We start from the raw sequence: 12,570 nt of genomic DNA on the forward strand, positions 1-12,570 counted from the left end.
GCTCCCCAGGTAATATTCCTTAACTGAGCGCCTGGGTGATTTTCACACCAATTTCCACAATTATTGCCATGTCCTCAAAACGCAGCATTTATCCCAAACACTGCACACAGGCTCTCGGGGAGCACAACCACACTAAAGAGAAAACGTTCAGCTTTCAGGACGGGCAGGACGGTCGCTTACCTGGCTCAGAGCTCTCACAGTCCTGCGGGTTGCACTTCTGGGTGCTCTCGGGCCAGGGCTCGTGGTCGCAGAGGCTGCTGTCCTCCTCAGCCAGCCCCGTCTTGGTGTTGATGCACTTGACCTGGCGCCGCTGGATGCCCCCGCCGCAGGGAGCCGTGCACTGGGGGAGCGGGGCAGCCCCGTCAGCCCGGGGGGGATGGGGGACCCATCCCCACGCCCCACACTGCCGCCCCCCAGCCCCGCGCTACACCGGCAGCACCGGCACCCGGGAGGTTTTTACCGCAGTAGCCCCCAGTCTGGTTTTGAGGGTTGGGTTTTCCCCCCATTCCTTGCATTTCATGCACAAGCCCCGTCGGGAGGAGCGGCGCGCCCCCGCTCACCTCTCCCCAGGAGCCCACCACCCAGGTGGTGCAGGGGTGGGTGTTGCAGGGCCGGGTGGTGTTGGGCCGTAACGTTTCCTCGCAGCGGCCCAGCTCCGGGCATGTCACCAGCCGCTCCTGCTCCCCGCCGCCGCACGACTCCGAGCACTGTTGGGACACGAGCCATGGAGAGGGGAAGCCAGCGGTGCAAGGGAAAGGCAGACATACTCCATACATTGGTGTCTTAAGGAAATATGCTGCAACCCCACCCTGCCCAAGCAAAACCTGCTTCCCAGGTGGAGCGCTTGCTTTTACCCCTGCTATTAGCGGGTGGTTTCCTTCTTGGTGCCCGGAACTGGCTGGAAGGCTCCCAGAGGCAGGAGGATCCAGCAGACCTGCTGCACGCATCCGCTTAAATTCTGCAGGCGTGCAGAAATCCGCTTAAATTCTGCCAGCAAAGCCCGCTGCCTCCCTGCCGGCTGTGAGCTGGGGGGTTCCAGTGAAGCACATCGCTGCGGGCAGCTCAGCATCCCTGGCCACGCGCTTGCCCAGCTACTGAGCATTTGCTCTGGGCAAGCGAACGCCCAGCGTTGGCCGAACGTGCTCCCAGGGAGACAGAGGAAAGGGAGCTGCGGGTGCGAGACACCCTGACGCAGGCATGCCTGCTGCGCGTGCCCCAGCAGGAGCGAAGCGCCGCTGCGATGCTTGGGGGTCCAGCGCTGCCCCCCCGCCCCGGCAGCCCCTACCTCTCTCCAGGAGGACGTGTACCAGTCCAGGCACGGCGTGCTCTGGCAGGGCAGCTGCGCTGGCGGTTTGTAGAGGACAGCCTGGCAGTGGAAGGGCCGTAGGAGCCTCTGGTCTCTGGTGTCGATACAATGCACGTCCCGAACCTTCATCCCCCCGCCGCAGCTCCTGGAGCACTGGAAAGGGCAGGAGCATCACGCCAGGGAAGGGCGGCAGGGGCTGGGGAAGGGCGAATCGCTCTGGCCGAGGGAGCTGACACCAGATTCACGCTCTGCCTTGGGTTGGACTGAGTGGATACTCAACCTCTTTCCACCTCTTTCTCTAGTCCAAGCTAGAGAAAAGTCCGTGCAGCTCTGAATCTCTCACTACCGTCCCGCTGAAAGCAATCGACTTCCAGTTGTAACCACAACAAAGTCTTTCCTTACGACTGAAGACCCCCCACCTGCACAGCCAAGGAACGGCGCCCACCCAGAGCAAGGAGGGCTGTTCCCCGCCACTGAACCCACTGGATTGACCCAACCCAGCTGCAAACACCGTCTGCTGGCGCAGGTGGGCAAAAATGCTTTCCAGAGACTTTCAAACTGCTCTTCATTCAGCTTTCGCAAATCCCTGGCTTTTTAACCAGCCCAAGAGCAGGAAAAATGGAAAGACTGTTGTGGGAGGGAGCAGTTTAAACCCGGTGGCAAATACAAGTCTTTACCCTCTGCCTCCACGATCCATGGGGCAACAGCACGCCCCGAGAGCAGGTACCGCTCCAGCCGCAGGGCAGGCACCACCCGCCTTCAGTTTTCTGTGGGTTTTTCAGGACCCTCCGTACCTGCTGCACGCCTGTTTACCTTACTCCAGTTCCCCACGCGCCACGACGAACACGGTCTCAGGGAACACCTCCGAGCAGGGACGGGTTTGTTGGCTGCGGCGCAGCTGTCGTCGCTGCCGGTGCTGCAGCGCACGGTCCTCCAGATCGCGCCCACGCCGCAGGTGGCCGAGCACTGCAACACAGGAGGCAGCCGCTGCTCCTCTCCGCTCCCCCCGGCCCCAGTGGGGCTCTGCCACCATGCCCCGACGCCCCGTGGCTGGCTCTGGCCAAGGACGGAGCCCGGTGGCCCAGCAGAAAGGTCTCTGGGAACTCGGCTCATTGCCCCCTCCGTGGGCATCGGGAGAGGCGCCAGTAAAAGTGGGGCGTGTGGAAGAGCTGCGGGACGATGCGGAGAGAGGAGCCTTGCCGGAGGCTGTGCCCGGCACTGCCTGGCAGGGGACCCGGCCCCGGGGAGAACCCCCATAGCCAGAGGCTCCTCTCTAACCAGCCCCACACCACGCAGCCCTGGGTTTGGGGGAAAACCCTCCTCCGTAACCCACTTTGGTCGTTTCTGGCCTGTCTGGGACTGTCCTTTCTCTCCCTGTGCAGCTTTTGGCTTCCAGGAGGACAATAGCCATCACCCCACACCAGCATCCCGGCCACGGCTTTAGCTTTTTTGTTGCTAGGTCTCTATTAATTAGCACTAACGGCTTCAGCCATTTGACTGCTGTCTCATAAAGCTCTGTTTCATGCTCTTCTTTCACAAGCGCTGCCTGTCCCTTGCTCCCTCAGCGTTAAGAGCTCCCGTAAAGATTTCTCTCCACCTGAAAGGCAGCGCCTCCACCTCTCGCTGTCCAGACTGATCTGATTTATTTTGGAGCAGCCTTTCCATCTTAAAAGCCTTTGCAGGGCTTTCAAAACACACCCATGTACCTCCCTGTGTGGCAAAGCTCCCTCCAACGCCCCGGCTCAAGCAATGTTCAATGCCCTTTTATAAAACCCACATCTGGGACTGTATTTTTGCTGATATTAAGTGTTGTCCTGACCGTTACCGGGTCCTTTGTGCAGCCTTCTTAAAAAACTCCCCCAGCGCTCCGTCTCTGGTGCTCCACGACACCAAAAGGCTTGTTATTTTTGTGCTTTCTGATAAAAGCCCATTACCGTGAATTGCTGCAGCCATTTGTCTGTCACTGCAAATGCTGAGCAGGGAGCAGCCCGGGGCGAGCGAGGCAGTAAGACGATAGCTGATAACTGCTGATAATGCCCCCCGCACTGCGCTCGGCACAGCCCCTTTCCTTTTGGTAACGCGCAGCCTTGGTGCGCCTCACACTCGACATTTAAATTTGTGTCTTTTCATGGCATATTTTAAGATACTCTCTTCTATATGATGGGAGCTTGCTCTGGTGGCAGGGGCTCTCCCTGGGCGCTCAGCCCCAGGGCGGGGGCTCTGTGCTTGCCCGCCGTGTACTGCCACCACTGCCCCGGGTCCCTCCCTGCCGAGCCGGGGACGTTGTGCGCGGGGAGCCAGCCCCCGGCGCAAGGAGGTGAGCCAGGGCAGCGCGCGGAGTGATTGCAAACGGGCCGGACTGGGCTGAGACGGGCACCGCAGAGCACGAGGAGCTGCCACCATGGAGCGGGACAGGACGGAGCAGCAGCCGGAGTGTGTGTGAGCCATGCACGTTTTTTGCACGCAAAGAGCAATGCTCCACAGACCAGCCAAGAGAGGGACAGGTCTCACCTCCGTACTGGCCACGTCATGCTTTTAATGGGAGTCAACACATACCTCGCTCCAGTTCCCGACCTCCCAGCTGGGCATCGCAGTGGCTGCCGTGGTGGTTGATGGTGGAGGCAAAGCCTCCTCTTCCTCCCTCTCCTCCTTCTCCCAGAGCAGCGGCGGGGCGGGGGTGGGCTGGGATAACTCGTGCTCCCCATCGCTGAAAGCAAACGTCCCTGGGGCTGCCCACGGCCAGCTCTCCCCTGGCTTGGCGCTGCTGACCGGGGCCCGGTGGGAGGTCTGTTGGGCACGGGACGATGCCGGCTCCGGGTGGTGGGACACCCCCACAGTCCACCATGCCGGGGGGGACTCGGACGGCGATGCTCCCACTGGATGCACAGGAGGGCTGTGAGCCGGGGCTGTGGGCATGGCTGGTGCCAGGGCATCTTGCTGGGTGAGGCCACTGGAGGTGAGCTGGGTGGCTGGCCCAGGCACAGCGGGGGACAAGGACGGTGCTGCTGGAAAGGCTGTAGTGGCCACCAAGGGGGCTGAGGTCAGGGCTGCGGGGGTGTGGAGCTCTGGCTGGTGCCCTGCCTGCCCCCCGGGGCCCTCGACAGCACCCGTGGGATACAGACTCGCAGCGGCATGTGTGCTGCCAGGACTCCATCCCATCTCCCACCACGCTCCCTGCGGCGTGGGGAAGGAAAGATCTGCCCTCTCTGTCCCACGGGCTTGCTCGTCGGCCACCGGCGCTGCATCTGTGCCCGCTGTCCCCTCTGGCATTTCTGCCCACCCTTCCTGCTCCTTGGCCTTGGGGGCAGCGCCGTTAGCATCGCTGGTGATGACAAGACCCATTTCCCTTGAATCTTCACGGCCTCTCCCCGCAGAGCCCGTCACGTCGTGCTCCTCACTGCTGGCATTGTCCGGCCCCTCTGCGCTCGCTCGCCCCTCGCCGCTGCTCCCCGGCTCTCCTGGACTGTTGGATGGCTGTGGTGGGAAGGGATCGGCTGGGTAAGGAGCCCAGGGAGTGAGGCCATGGGCTGGAGCATCCTGCGCAGGACCGGTCCTCGTCGGCATGGCTCCCCAGGGTTCGTCTGGGGGCGGGTGGTTGTGGCTGTTTTCAGAGTCCTGACTCGTGGTGCTCTGGGTGGGCGGGTGGTTCTCGGAGCGGGGCACAAGCATTGCATCCTCCTCCTCACCCATGAAGTCAAGGATGGCATATTTGGGAGCTGCTGTCCCCGAATCCTCAGGGACCACGCTCAGGAGGTCATTCACGGCTAAACCTCCAGGCTCCATCTCTCCTTCGCCGTGCACAGGAGCAGAAGTGTTTGCTTCACTGGTCACCAGATGGTCCTCACCTGCTGCTCCTGCTGGCTTGACAGTGTGCAGGACCTCAGCGGGCATCTCATGGGTCCCCTCCACATCGTTGGTGCTCAGCTCTGGCTTAGGCTCCTCGCCTTTCGTCTCCTTCTCTGTGAAGGGATAGTAAGACAGATCCTCATGGAAGTTGATAAAATTATAATCGTAGTAAAAATCATCAACAAAGACATTTCCCTTCCTGGCTGAGAAGTCCTCCTCAGTGATGATATTGACATCATTGGACTCCGGAATATTTGGAATTAAGGGGTTAAATTTAGCAATGTGGTTGCTGGGGATGTAATGGATTTCATTAAATATCTCTCTGCTGGAAGACCCACTGCCAGACCAGTCCATGTTGGCGTTGTCTAATTTCTTCTGGCACTGTGGCAAGGAGCAAATAGTTTCCGAGCTGGGTCTTTCTGCAGGGTCACAGGCGGCTCCAGTGCTGTTGCTGCAGTAAACAGGGCGCCTCTGTGTCCCGTTGCCACACGTCGTGGAGCACTGGGAAAGGAAGAGAGACACAAACATGAGGGACAGGAGCGTGGGCGATGCAGGGTGCAGCAGGAGGAACGGGAAAGGGGCCAGCAACGGTGCCACAACTCATTCCTCTCACCGGTGCTCCCCACTGAGATACCGAAGCGGGTGCTCGACCGTCCCACACGCCGCGATGCTTTGGGCACAGGGAGAAGAGGCTCCACATCGCTCTGACACGCTCCCACCACCCACCTGGGGGTCTGCTGTGCCAGGCACAGCTGGGCCGTGGGGTCCCCTGTACCAGGAGCCAGGAGCAGTGGGTACCGCTCACGCTAGTAAGCAGTGTTATTACCGGCCAAACCTACCCCCGGTGCTGTCTCCCCGTTAGAGACCGTCCCAGCCCAGGGCTGGTATTGCAGCGTACGCTGCTCAGGGTGATCCTTGACCTGCACTCCAGCCAGAAACAATATTCCCAGGAGATGGACATTGCGAAGCCCATTGGGTAAGATGATCTAATAGGCCTTTTCTATGACCTATCGCCATGAATTGCATCTCTTCTTCTAGAAGAGAATTTTTTGAAGCAGGGGATAATAACATGGGTGTTGTCTAGTAGGGAAAAAGCCAGGGTCAATAAGCAGCTTTGTTGAGGACACCCCCTCCTCCACCATAATGGTCTCTTTGAGATTGTTCACTCTAAAGGAAACCCACAAGCTGGAAAGGAGGACAGCAACATTTTCTGCTGTGTAAGTAAATCATAGCGCTACCAACACCACATGTGGGCTGCACAAGCCACAGGCCGCTGCGGTTTGCAGTGACAGATGCACAGAGCATTAGTCACATACATCAAAGTGCCTTATACAACCCAGCCAACAGGAACAAACGGTCAACGAGGCAAACAAACCCAGCGGAGGGGATTTCTGCTGAAATCAGTGTTATCTGGATGAAAACGGATGGGCTGAGGGGAGGGTTTGATGCACAGCCACCAGCACGTGGAAATAAGAGGTTAATGTGGAGAGGCAGAGGTGCTGGGCTGGGCTGGCCGGGAGGTGTGCTCCTCACACAATATTTACTCCTCTGTTTTGAGCCTTTCTTGTCTTTGCTCAGTCCTCACGAGGGCCAGGTGCCCGGCCGGGACTTGCCCCACTTCCTGCGCTGGCTCTGGTGGGCTCCTGGGTGGGCGCCCACCCGTGGGACATCCCCTCCCATCCGGAGGAGATGCTGACCCAGCAGCCGGGGTCCCCTGTGCCATGCCGTGCCGTGCCGGCTGGGGCCTCCCCAGCTCCGTATCTCCTGGGCAATGCCAGGCAGGAGCAGAAGCTCCTGAGGACCGTGCCCAGCCCGGGGGACAGTCCACGACATCGCATGGCCACCTACAGGCACTTCCACCAGCTACGCAATGCAGCTGAAATAAAACAACATAAAACTGCACATTAACATCGGCGGGAGGGGTGCAAGCAAGCTGCTTCTCCCTCCTGGGACGGCACTGCCAAATCAGGGGAAACAGAGGTCAACTCCCACAGCGTGTGCTTTAAGCCAAAATTTCTCAGTAAATGCCTCCAGCTCCATCCAGGAGATAAATTGCAGGTATTGCAGCTCTTGCAGGGGGAAGGAGGGGGCTCGTTTGCCAAGGCTGGGTTATCAGGAAAGCCTCTGGGACACAGACAAGAACTGACGGCTGTTGGGAGCCTGGCGGAGGAACAGCCAGAGCTCGCAGGAGGGGTCAGCAGCAAGCACTGGGCTGCAGGAGGCACCGCGCAGGCTGCACGGCGGGACGGGCTCCTGCCAGGAGGCAAACAGCCCCACATGCAGAGCCTCACCTATTAACGGACAACAAATAATACTTCCGAACACACCGATAACTTCTTTGGAAAGCCCACAGAGCTGGACATTGTTTTAGGGTCTTTCTGAAGGCACTAAGTCCCAGTGTTTGAGCACTTTGTTGGGCTGCCCACACTGCAAATAACCCCTTCGGCTTCGCGGGCTTTGCGTAGGAGCTGCCCTGCCCGAGGGTCTGCAAGCGCAGAAAAAGCAACAACCCCCTATTATCATCAAGGACCACGTTTGTGGGGAGCTTCCGAGCCCTTCAGATTTCTGTACTTACTGGTGGCGGTGGAAATGGAGAAGAGGGGCTCTCATTTAAGTGAAAGGAGGACAGAGAAATTACAGACAACACAATCTCGAGCACGTTTTTCCTGGGCTCGCAGATGCCTCACTGTCACCACCACAGAGAAGCCCTGTGCGCAGCACCGACCCACGGGCAATGCGGGATTTTTCCTTTAAACTGTGGCAGTCTCCCTTCTCAGCCCGGCAATTGTGGCTTCCGTGGGCCCCTAGAAAAATATTTCTAAATAGCTCTCATTTAGCCTTCAAATTTTCTGTTCGCATTTTTATTCCATTTGTTTCTTAGCAACAATCTCGGTTCCCAGGCTCTCTCATTTCTCTCTCGATACTTGTCTTCTCATCGAACACTTTTTGAAACCGCTGCTTAAATTAGGAGATATAATTTTCTGGTTAAAACCCCCAGCCTGCGGTTAAGCTGATCCACAGAAATACAAAAATACATAAAGGCTACACAGGGCGGCCACAGACCATGGCATTTTATACATGGGGTTTTTTTTTTTTTTAATCTCTCCTTCTCTTTAACAAAATTGTTGAACAATTTGTGATGGCTCCTCCACTCCCTGGGAGCGTCACTGAGGGGGTCTCTGTCTCTGCCCACCCGGGGAGCAGATGCCCACCGGCCAGCACACACGTGCCGGAGGCACCCAGCCCCCAGCTTGCCCCTAACACCTTGCCTCAACAGGCCAAGAATTATCTTTCAGGCTTCTGCCAGAGCAAAGGGGAAGGCTTGTGGTGCTGGAAAATACACCATGGGGTTGAAACCCTCTTGTTTCTGCCCTCCTCGCAATCAAGCACGGAGGACCCTTCAGAGAGGATGGGGCAGAGTCAACCAGCTCGGTGTCCCCTCCTCACTCCCCGTGCCACACAGTTCCCATCCCCGCGAGCTGGTGTTCCCACGTGAGCCCACAGAGGAACACCCAGGACTTTTCCCCGTAAGCAGGAGCATGCCCATCGCTCTCGGGCAGGCTGAGGAGCTCCTGAGGACACTTTGTCCCCAGCACCCGCCAGCTTTGAGGGACCTCCCCAATGCTCCTCACCTCAGACCAGTTCCCCACGGCCCATGGGGAGGGACAGGGGACCTCCCGGTGACAGGGCGCCGTGGCGTCTGGCTTGGAGAGGTGCTGGCAGTCTGCGTGCTGCAAGGCCCTCTGCTCGTCCAGCCCCACGCTCTGGATGCAGAGGACCGTCCTCTTCATCAGCCCCGACGGGCCGCAGGTGGCCGAGCACTTCTGCCATTCGCCGACCCACCACCTGGGGAAACATGGCAGGGGAAACACCTCAGCTACGAGCCGCGCTCTGTCCCGTGCCCCACACGCCCCGCACTGTGGGGTGGTGGGGTTTAGCCACCACCAGCCGAGCGGCTTTTGGGGCCAGGAGACGGAGAGAAGACGCATGTGGGCTCCATCAGCCTGTAATGATCAGCGGGGACCAGGGTCACGGGGCTGTTCGGATCCCAACTGCGGATGGTGTTTCAGGCCAAGGTGAGGGTCAGGGATGGCTCCGTCCTCGTGTTGTGTGGGGATGGTTACACAGAGGCAGAGAGGGGCTCCTGGCCCTGCCAGGATGGTGCCTCCCTCTGTGGCTCGTGGCCAGTGGACAAGCAATGCACTGCAGCCATCGGGCAACCATAGGGATTTGCTCCCATGGACCAACGCTGGGTCTGGGACCGTTGCACAGGAGAGGTGCAAAACCAGGGGTGCAAATAGCTGCACCCACCCCAGTGCAGTTCGGGCATGGCAGCGACCGAGGTCCCCCCAACCCCGGCCATCCCTTAGGGCAGTCTGGAGACGAAAGCTTTGCAATGCCAGCGGACCTGGCCGGGCAGGGCTCCTCGCTGCACGTCCTCTGCTGGTCGTCGGGGCGGGTGAGCGCGTCGCAGTACCGCTCCTCCACGATGCCAGCCAGCTTCTCCACGCAGTGCACGATCTGCCGCTGCACCCCTGCGGACACACGCGAGGGATCAGCTCGAGACGAAAATCGAACCGAACCACCGAGCATCCTCTGCCAGCAGGCGAGAGAAGGCCCTGAGGTAAGCTTGCGCCACCAAAAACTGGGGAAAGAAAATGAAACCAGGACTTTGGTCACAGGCAACGCAAGGGGCATTGCTGGGTGAGCTGCTGAGCAGAAATCTCTGGAGTAAAACCTTCACTATCCTACAGCTTTTACAGTCAACAGTGAGATGAAAGAGATGCAGAAAAATCCCCTTCCACAAGCTGCCTGATGAGATTTAACAGTGATGCAGCCGGTGGAGGCTCTGCAGAAAACACCCCGCTGCCGGAGGGACCTCTCGGCCAGGGGAAAAGCCTTTCCCCACCCCTCCCCTTGTGAAAAGCCCCTGCAGCCCTGGCGCAGGATGCACCGAGTGTTTGGGGCTACCAAAGCCGCGCGGAGGAGCTCACGCGGGGCAGGACGGCGAATGGTGGAGACGCTGCAGCCCACGGGGAAAGCACCGTCCTGGCACCACCGTCCAGAGCCACATCCAGCCATCGGAGCACGCGTGTGCATGTATGTACACACACACTGAGGCTTTCGGGGGGGCTGTGTCTGAAGGGGACGCAACTGACAGCGGCACAGCTTTTTTTTGGCAGCTACAGCTGACGGATAAATCACCCGCCGAAGCCTCCTGCCCCGGGTCTGCAGTGCTCAGGGGACAACATTTTTCTGGATGACCTCATCCTCCACACGCTCCCTCGCTGCCTGCTTTTGTCCTCCTTTTTGCAACACGTACTTGACCCGTGACTTGGGAGAGCTGTAAATAATAACCGCTGCCATCGGCTGAGATTGATAGGAGCCTGCTGAAGCTGCCGAGTTGTGCTCTGGCTCAGGAGCTCGCGGGGCCGGCGGCGCCGCGGCCCTGGGTCAGCCCCCGCAGAAGAGGCTCAGCTTGAGCTCTCCCAAACCCACGGCTCAGCTCACACCATCGTCCAGCCCATGGAGAGGGGTTCAGCCCTCCTCCGGCGGCTCACCTGCGGCTGGACTGGGTGAGCATCCTCACCCGACTCCTGCCCTGTTTCCTCCTGCATCTCCCTTCTGTTCGGGCAGCCACGCGCTCAAGCCTTGCAAAGCCGAGCTGGTTTTAAACAAAAGCAAGTGCCCTCAGCTCCCGTCCTCCTCGACTCCCCACGCTGCAGGGCGCATGCAAACCCGCAGCGAAGAGCTCCCAGCTTAAATGGATGCAAAACACCCCGCCAGCTCCTGCCGCAGCACAGCCCTCCTGCTCCCGGCAGGGATCCACACCCATCGCCCAGGAAGAGCCAGGAAACATCTCCCAGCACTCTGTGCTACCTAGAAAGTACAAGCGTCCTCGAATTCCCTTCCTCTCGGTGGCAGCTGCTCTCAAGGAAGTGCTCGCTGGTCCCAGCCTCCCCCCTTGCAGCGTGCCCGGACTGTCCCCCTCCACTGGCTGCCGCAAAAGCTGCCCCGGGATGCCCAGACGGTGGCACAGTGGGGCGGGAGAGGGGAAAAAGTGTCTGACACCACAGGGCAGTGTGGGACCCCGGAGCTCTGCCCGCACCAGGCACCCTCCCATGTGCCCTCCATAAAACCTGGGAAACGACGCCCCTGGAGAGGCCCAGCCGGGCGGGAGACCGGCCCTTCCACACTCCCTGCATTTCTCTAAAGCTCTTTTGTCTCCATCACCCTGACGCCCTGCACAGTAACAAGACACCAAGCAAGGAGCAAAGCGCTGATAAAGCGCAGGGTCCGGCGGGCGAGCACGGGGGGGGGGGACACCGGAGAGTGGTGACCTCAGCAGATGTCTCTTTTTTTCCCCCCCAAGACCTTCTGAAACCAAAGACCCAGGAATTTCTAAGGCATCCCCACGGTACGGGGATGCTCTGCCTGCTCCGCTCCTCCGCCGCGTGCAGCCGAGCCCCGGGGTCCCGCGGGAGCCGGACTCACCGGTCCCACACGTGGCGGTGCATGTGGTCCAGGAGCCGAAGCGCCAGAGGAACTCCGCCTGCTCGATCTCGTTCTCGCTGTCGGCCGGGCGCTGGATGGTGTATTGGTACCGCACGCCAGGGTTGGTCTCCTGAAACAGCAGCTGTGGGGACACAAGGGTGGTCAGGGGGGTGGCCAGTGCGGAGCAGATGGGGCTGGCTATTGCACCCCAAGGGCTTTTCAGGAGATAACAACCTGCCTAGCATGGCCATAGAGATGGCATTCTCTCCAGGTCTGCGTTACCTGTACCCCAGCAGCAGAAAACCATTTTGGAAACAGGGTTAACAAATGGGCAAAGTAGGTAGGAGCAGAGGAGCTGCCCCTGCTGCTTCTGCTCAGAGTGCTGGGCTTGTGGAAACGTCGGGTAATAATAAAAAATAACAGTAGAGAGCACTGAGAACCACCAGGACTTTGGCTTTGTGTCTCCCCTGATGAAGAGCCTGGAAGGATTCCCCTGTTAATCCTGTCCAGTCCCACTGCCAAATGCAGCCCCATCCAAGGACCTTCTCAAGGTCCAGCACGGTGAAGGGCCCAGGATGGCCAGATGTCCCCATCCTCATCCCCTTCCCTGCAGTGGGAGCTGGGAGGAGGTTTTAAATGTGCCACCACCGGCCCCAGCCCAGCCCGGGGTCTGCAGCCCACAGGGCAGGAGCGACCCTGCCACCGGTCGGGAGGATGCTGAGCCACCTCTGCCTCTCTCCATCACCCCCCCTGAACTCTCAGCGAGGGGTGTTACAGTGGAGGGAGGCTCCGACTGTCCTTTGGGATGGCGGCAGAAGGAAGGGAAGGGGACAGCAGCAAGAGTCCAGCCCTCCAAAGGAGAAATCCAATCTCCTTGCCTCCACGTGTCCCAGAGAGCTGCGACCGCTCCAGCAACCGCCCTG

General features: G+C 59.6%; 1 protein-coding gene across 1 annotated transcript in view; it reads right to left on the reverse strand.

The window, feature by feature from the left end:
- The window catches only part of ADAMTS7 (ADAM metallopeptidase with thrombospondin type 1 motif 7), a 49,710-nt gene that overhangs the window by 10,585 nt on the left and 26,555 nt on the right, over positions 1–12,570 (reverse strand). The window contains exons 16-23 of the mRNA XM_074601038.1: positions 11,648–11,789; positions 9,561–9,687; positions 8,785–8,998; positions 3,863–5,653; positions 2,120–2,272; positions 1,286–1,459; positions 561–707; positions 181–340 (exon numbers count right to left, since the gene is read on the reverse strand). Of these exons, the coding sequence (XP_074457139.1) occupies positions 181–340; positions 561–707; positions 1,286–1,459; positions 2,120–2,272; positions 3,863–5,653; positions 8,785–8,998; positions 9,561–9,687; positions 11,648–11,789 (2,908 nt within the window). The remainder of the gene's footprint in view (positions 1–180; positions 341–560; positions 708–1,285; positions 1,460–2,119; positions 2,273–3,862; positions 5,654–8,784; positions 8,999–9,560; positions 9,688–11,647; positions 11,790–12,570) is intronic.

The sequence above is a fragment of the Larus michahellis genome, chromosome 9 (assembly GCF_964199755.1).
Source record: "Larus michahellis chromosome 9, bLarMic1.1, whole genome shotgun sequence".
Taxonomy (NCBI): Eukaryota; Metazoa; Chordata; class Aves; order Charadriiformes; family Laridae; genus Larus; species Larus michahellis.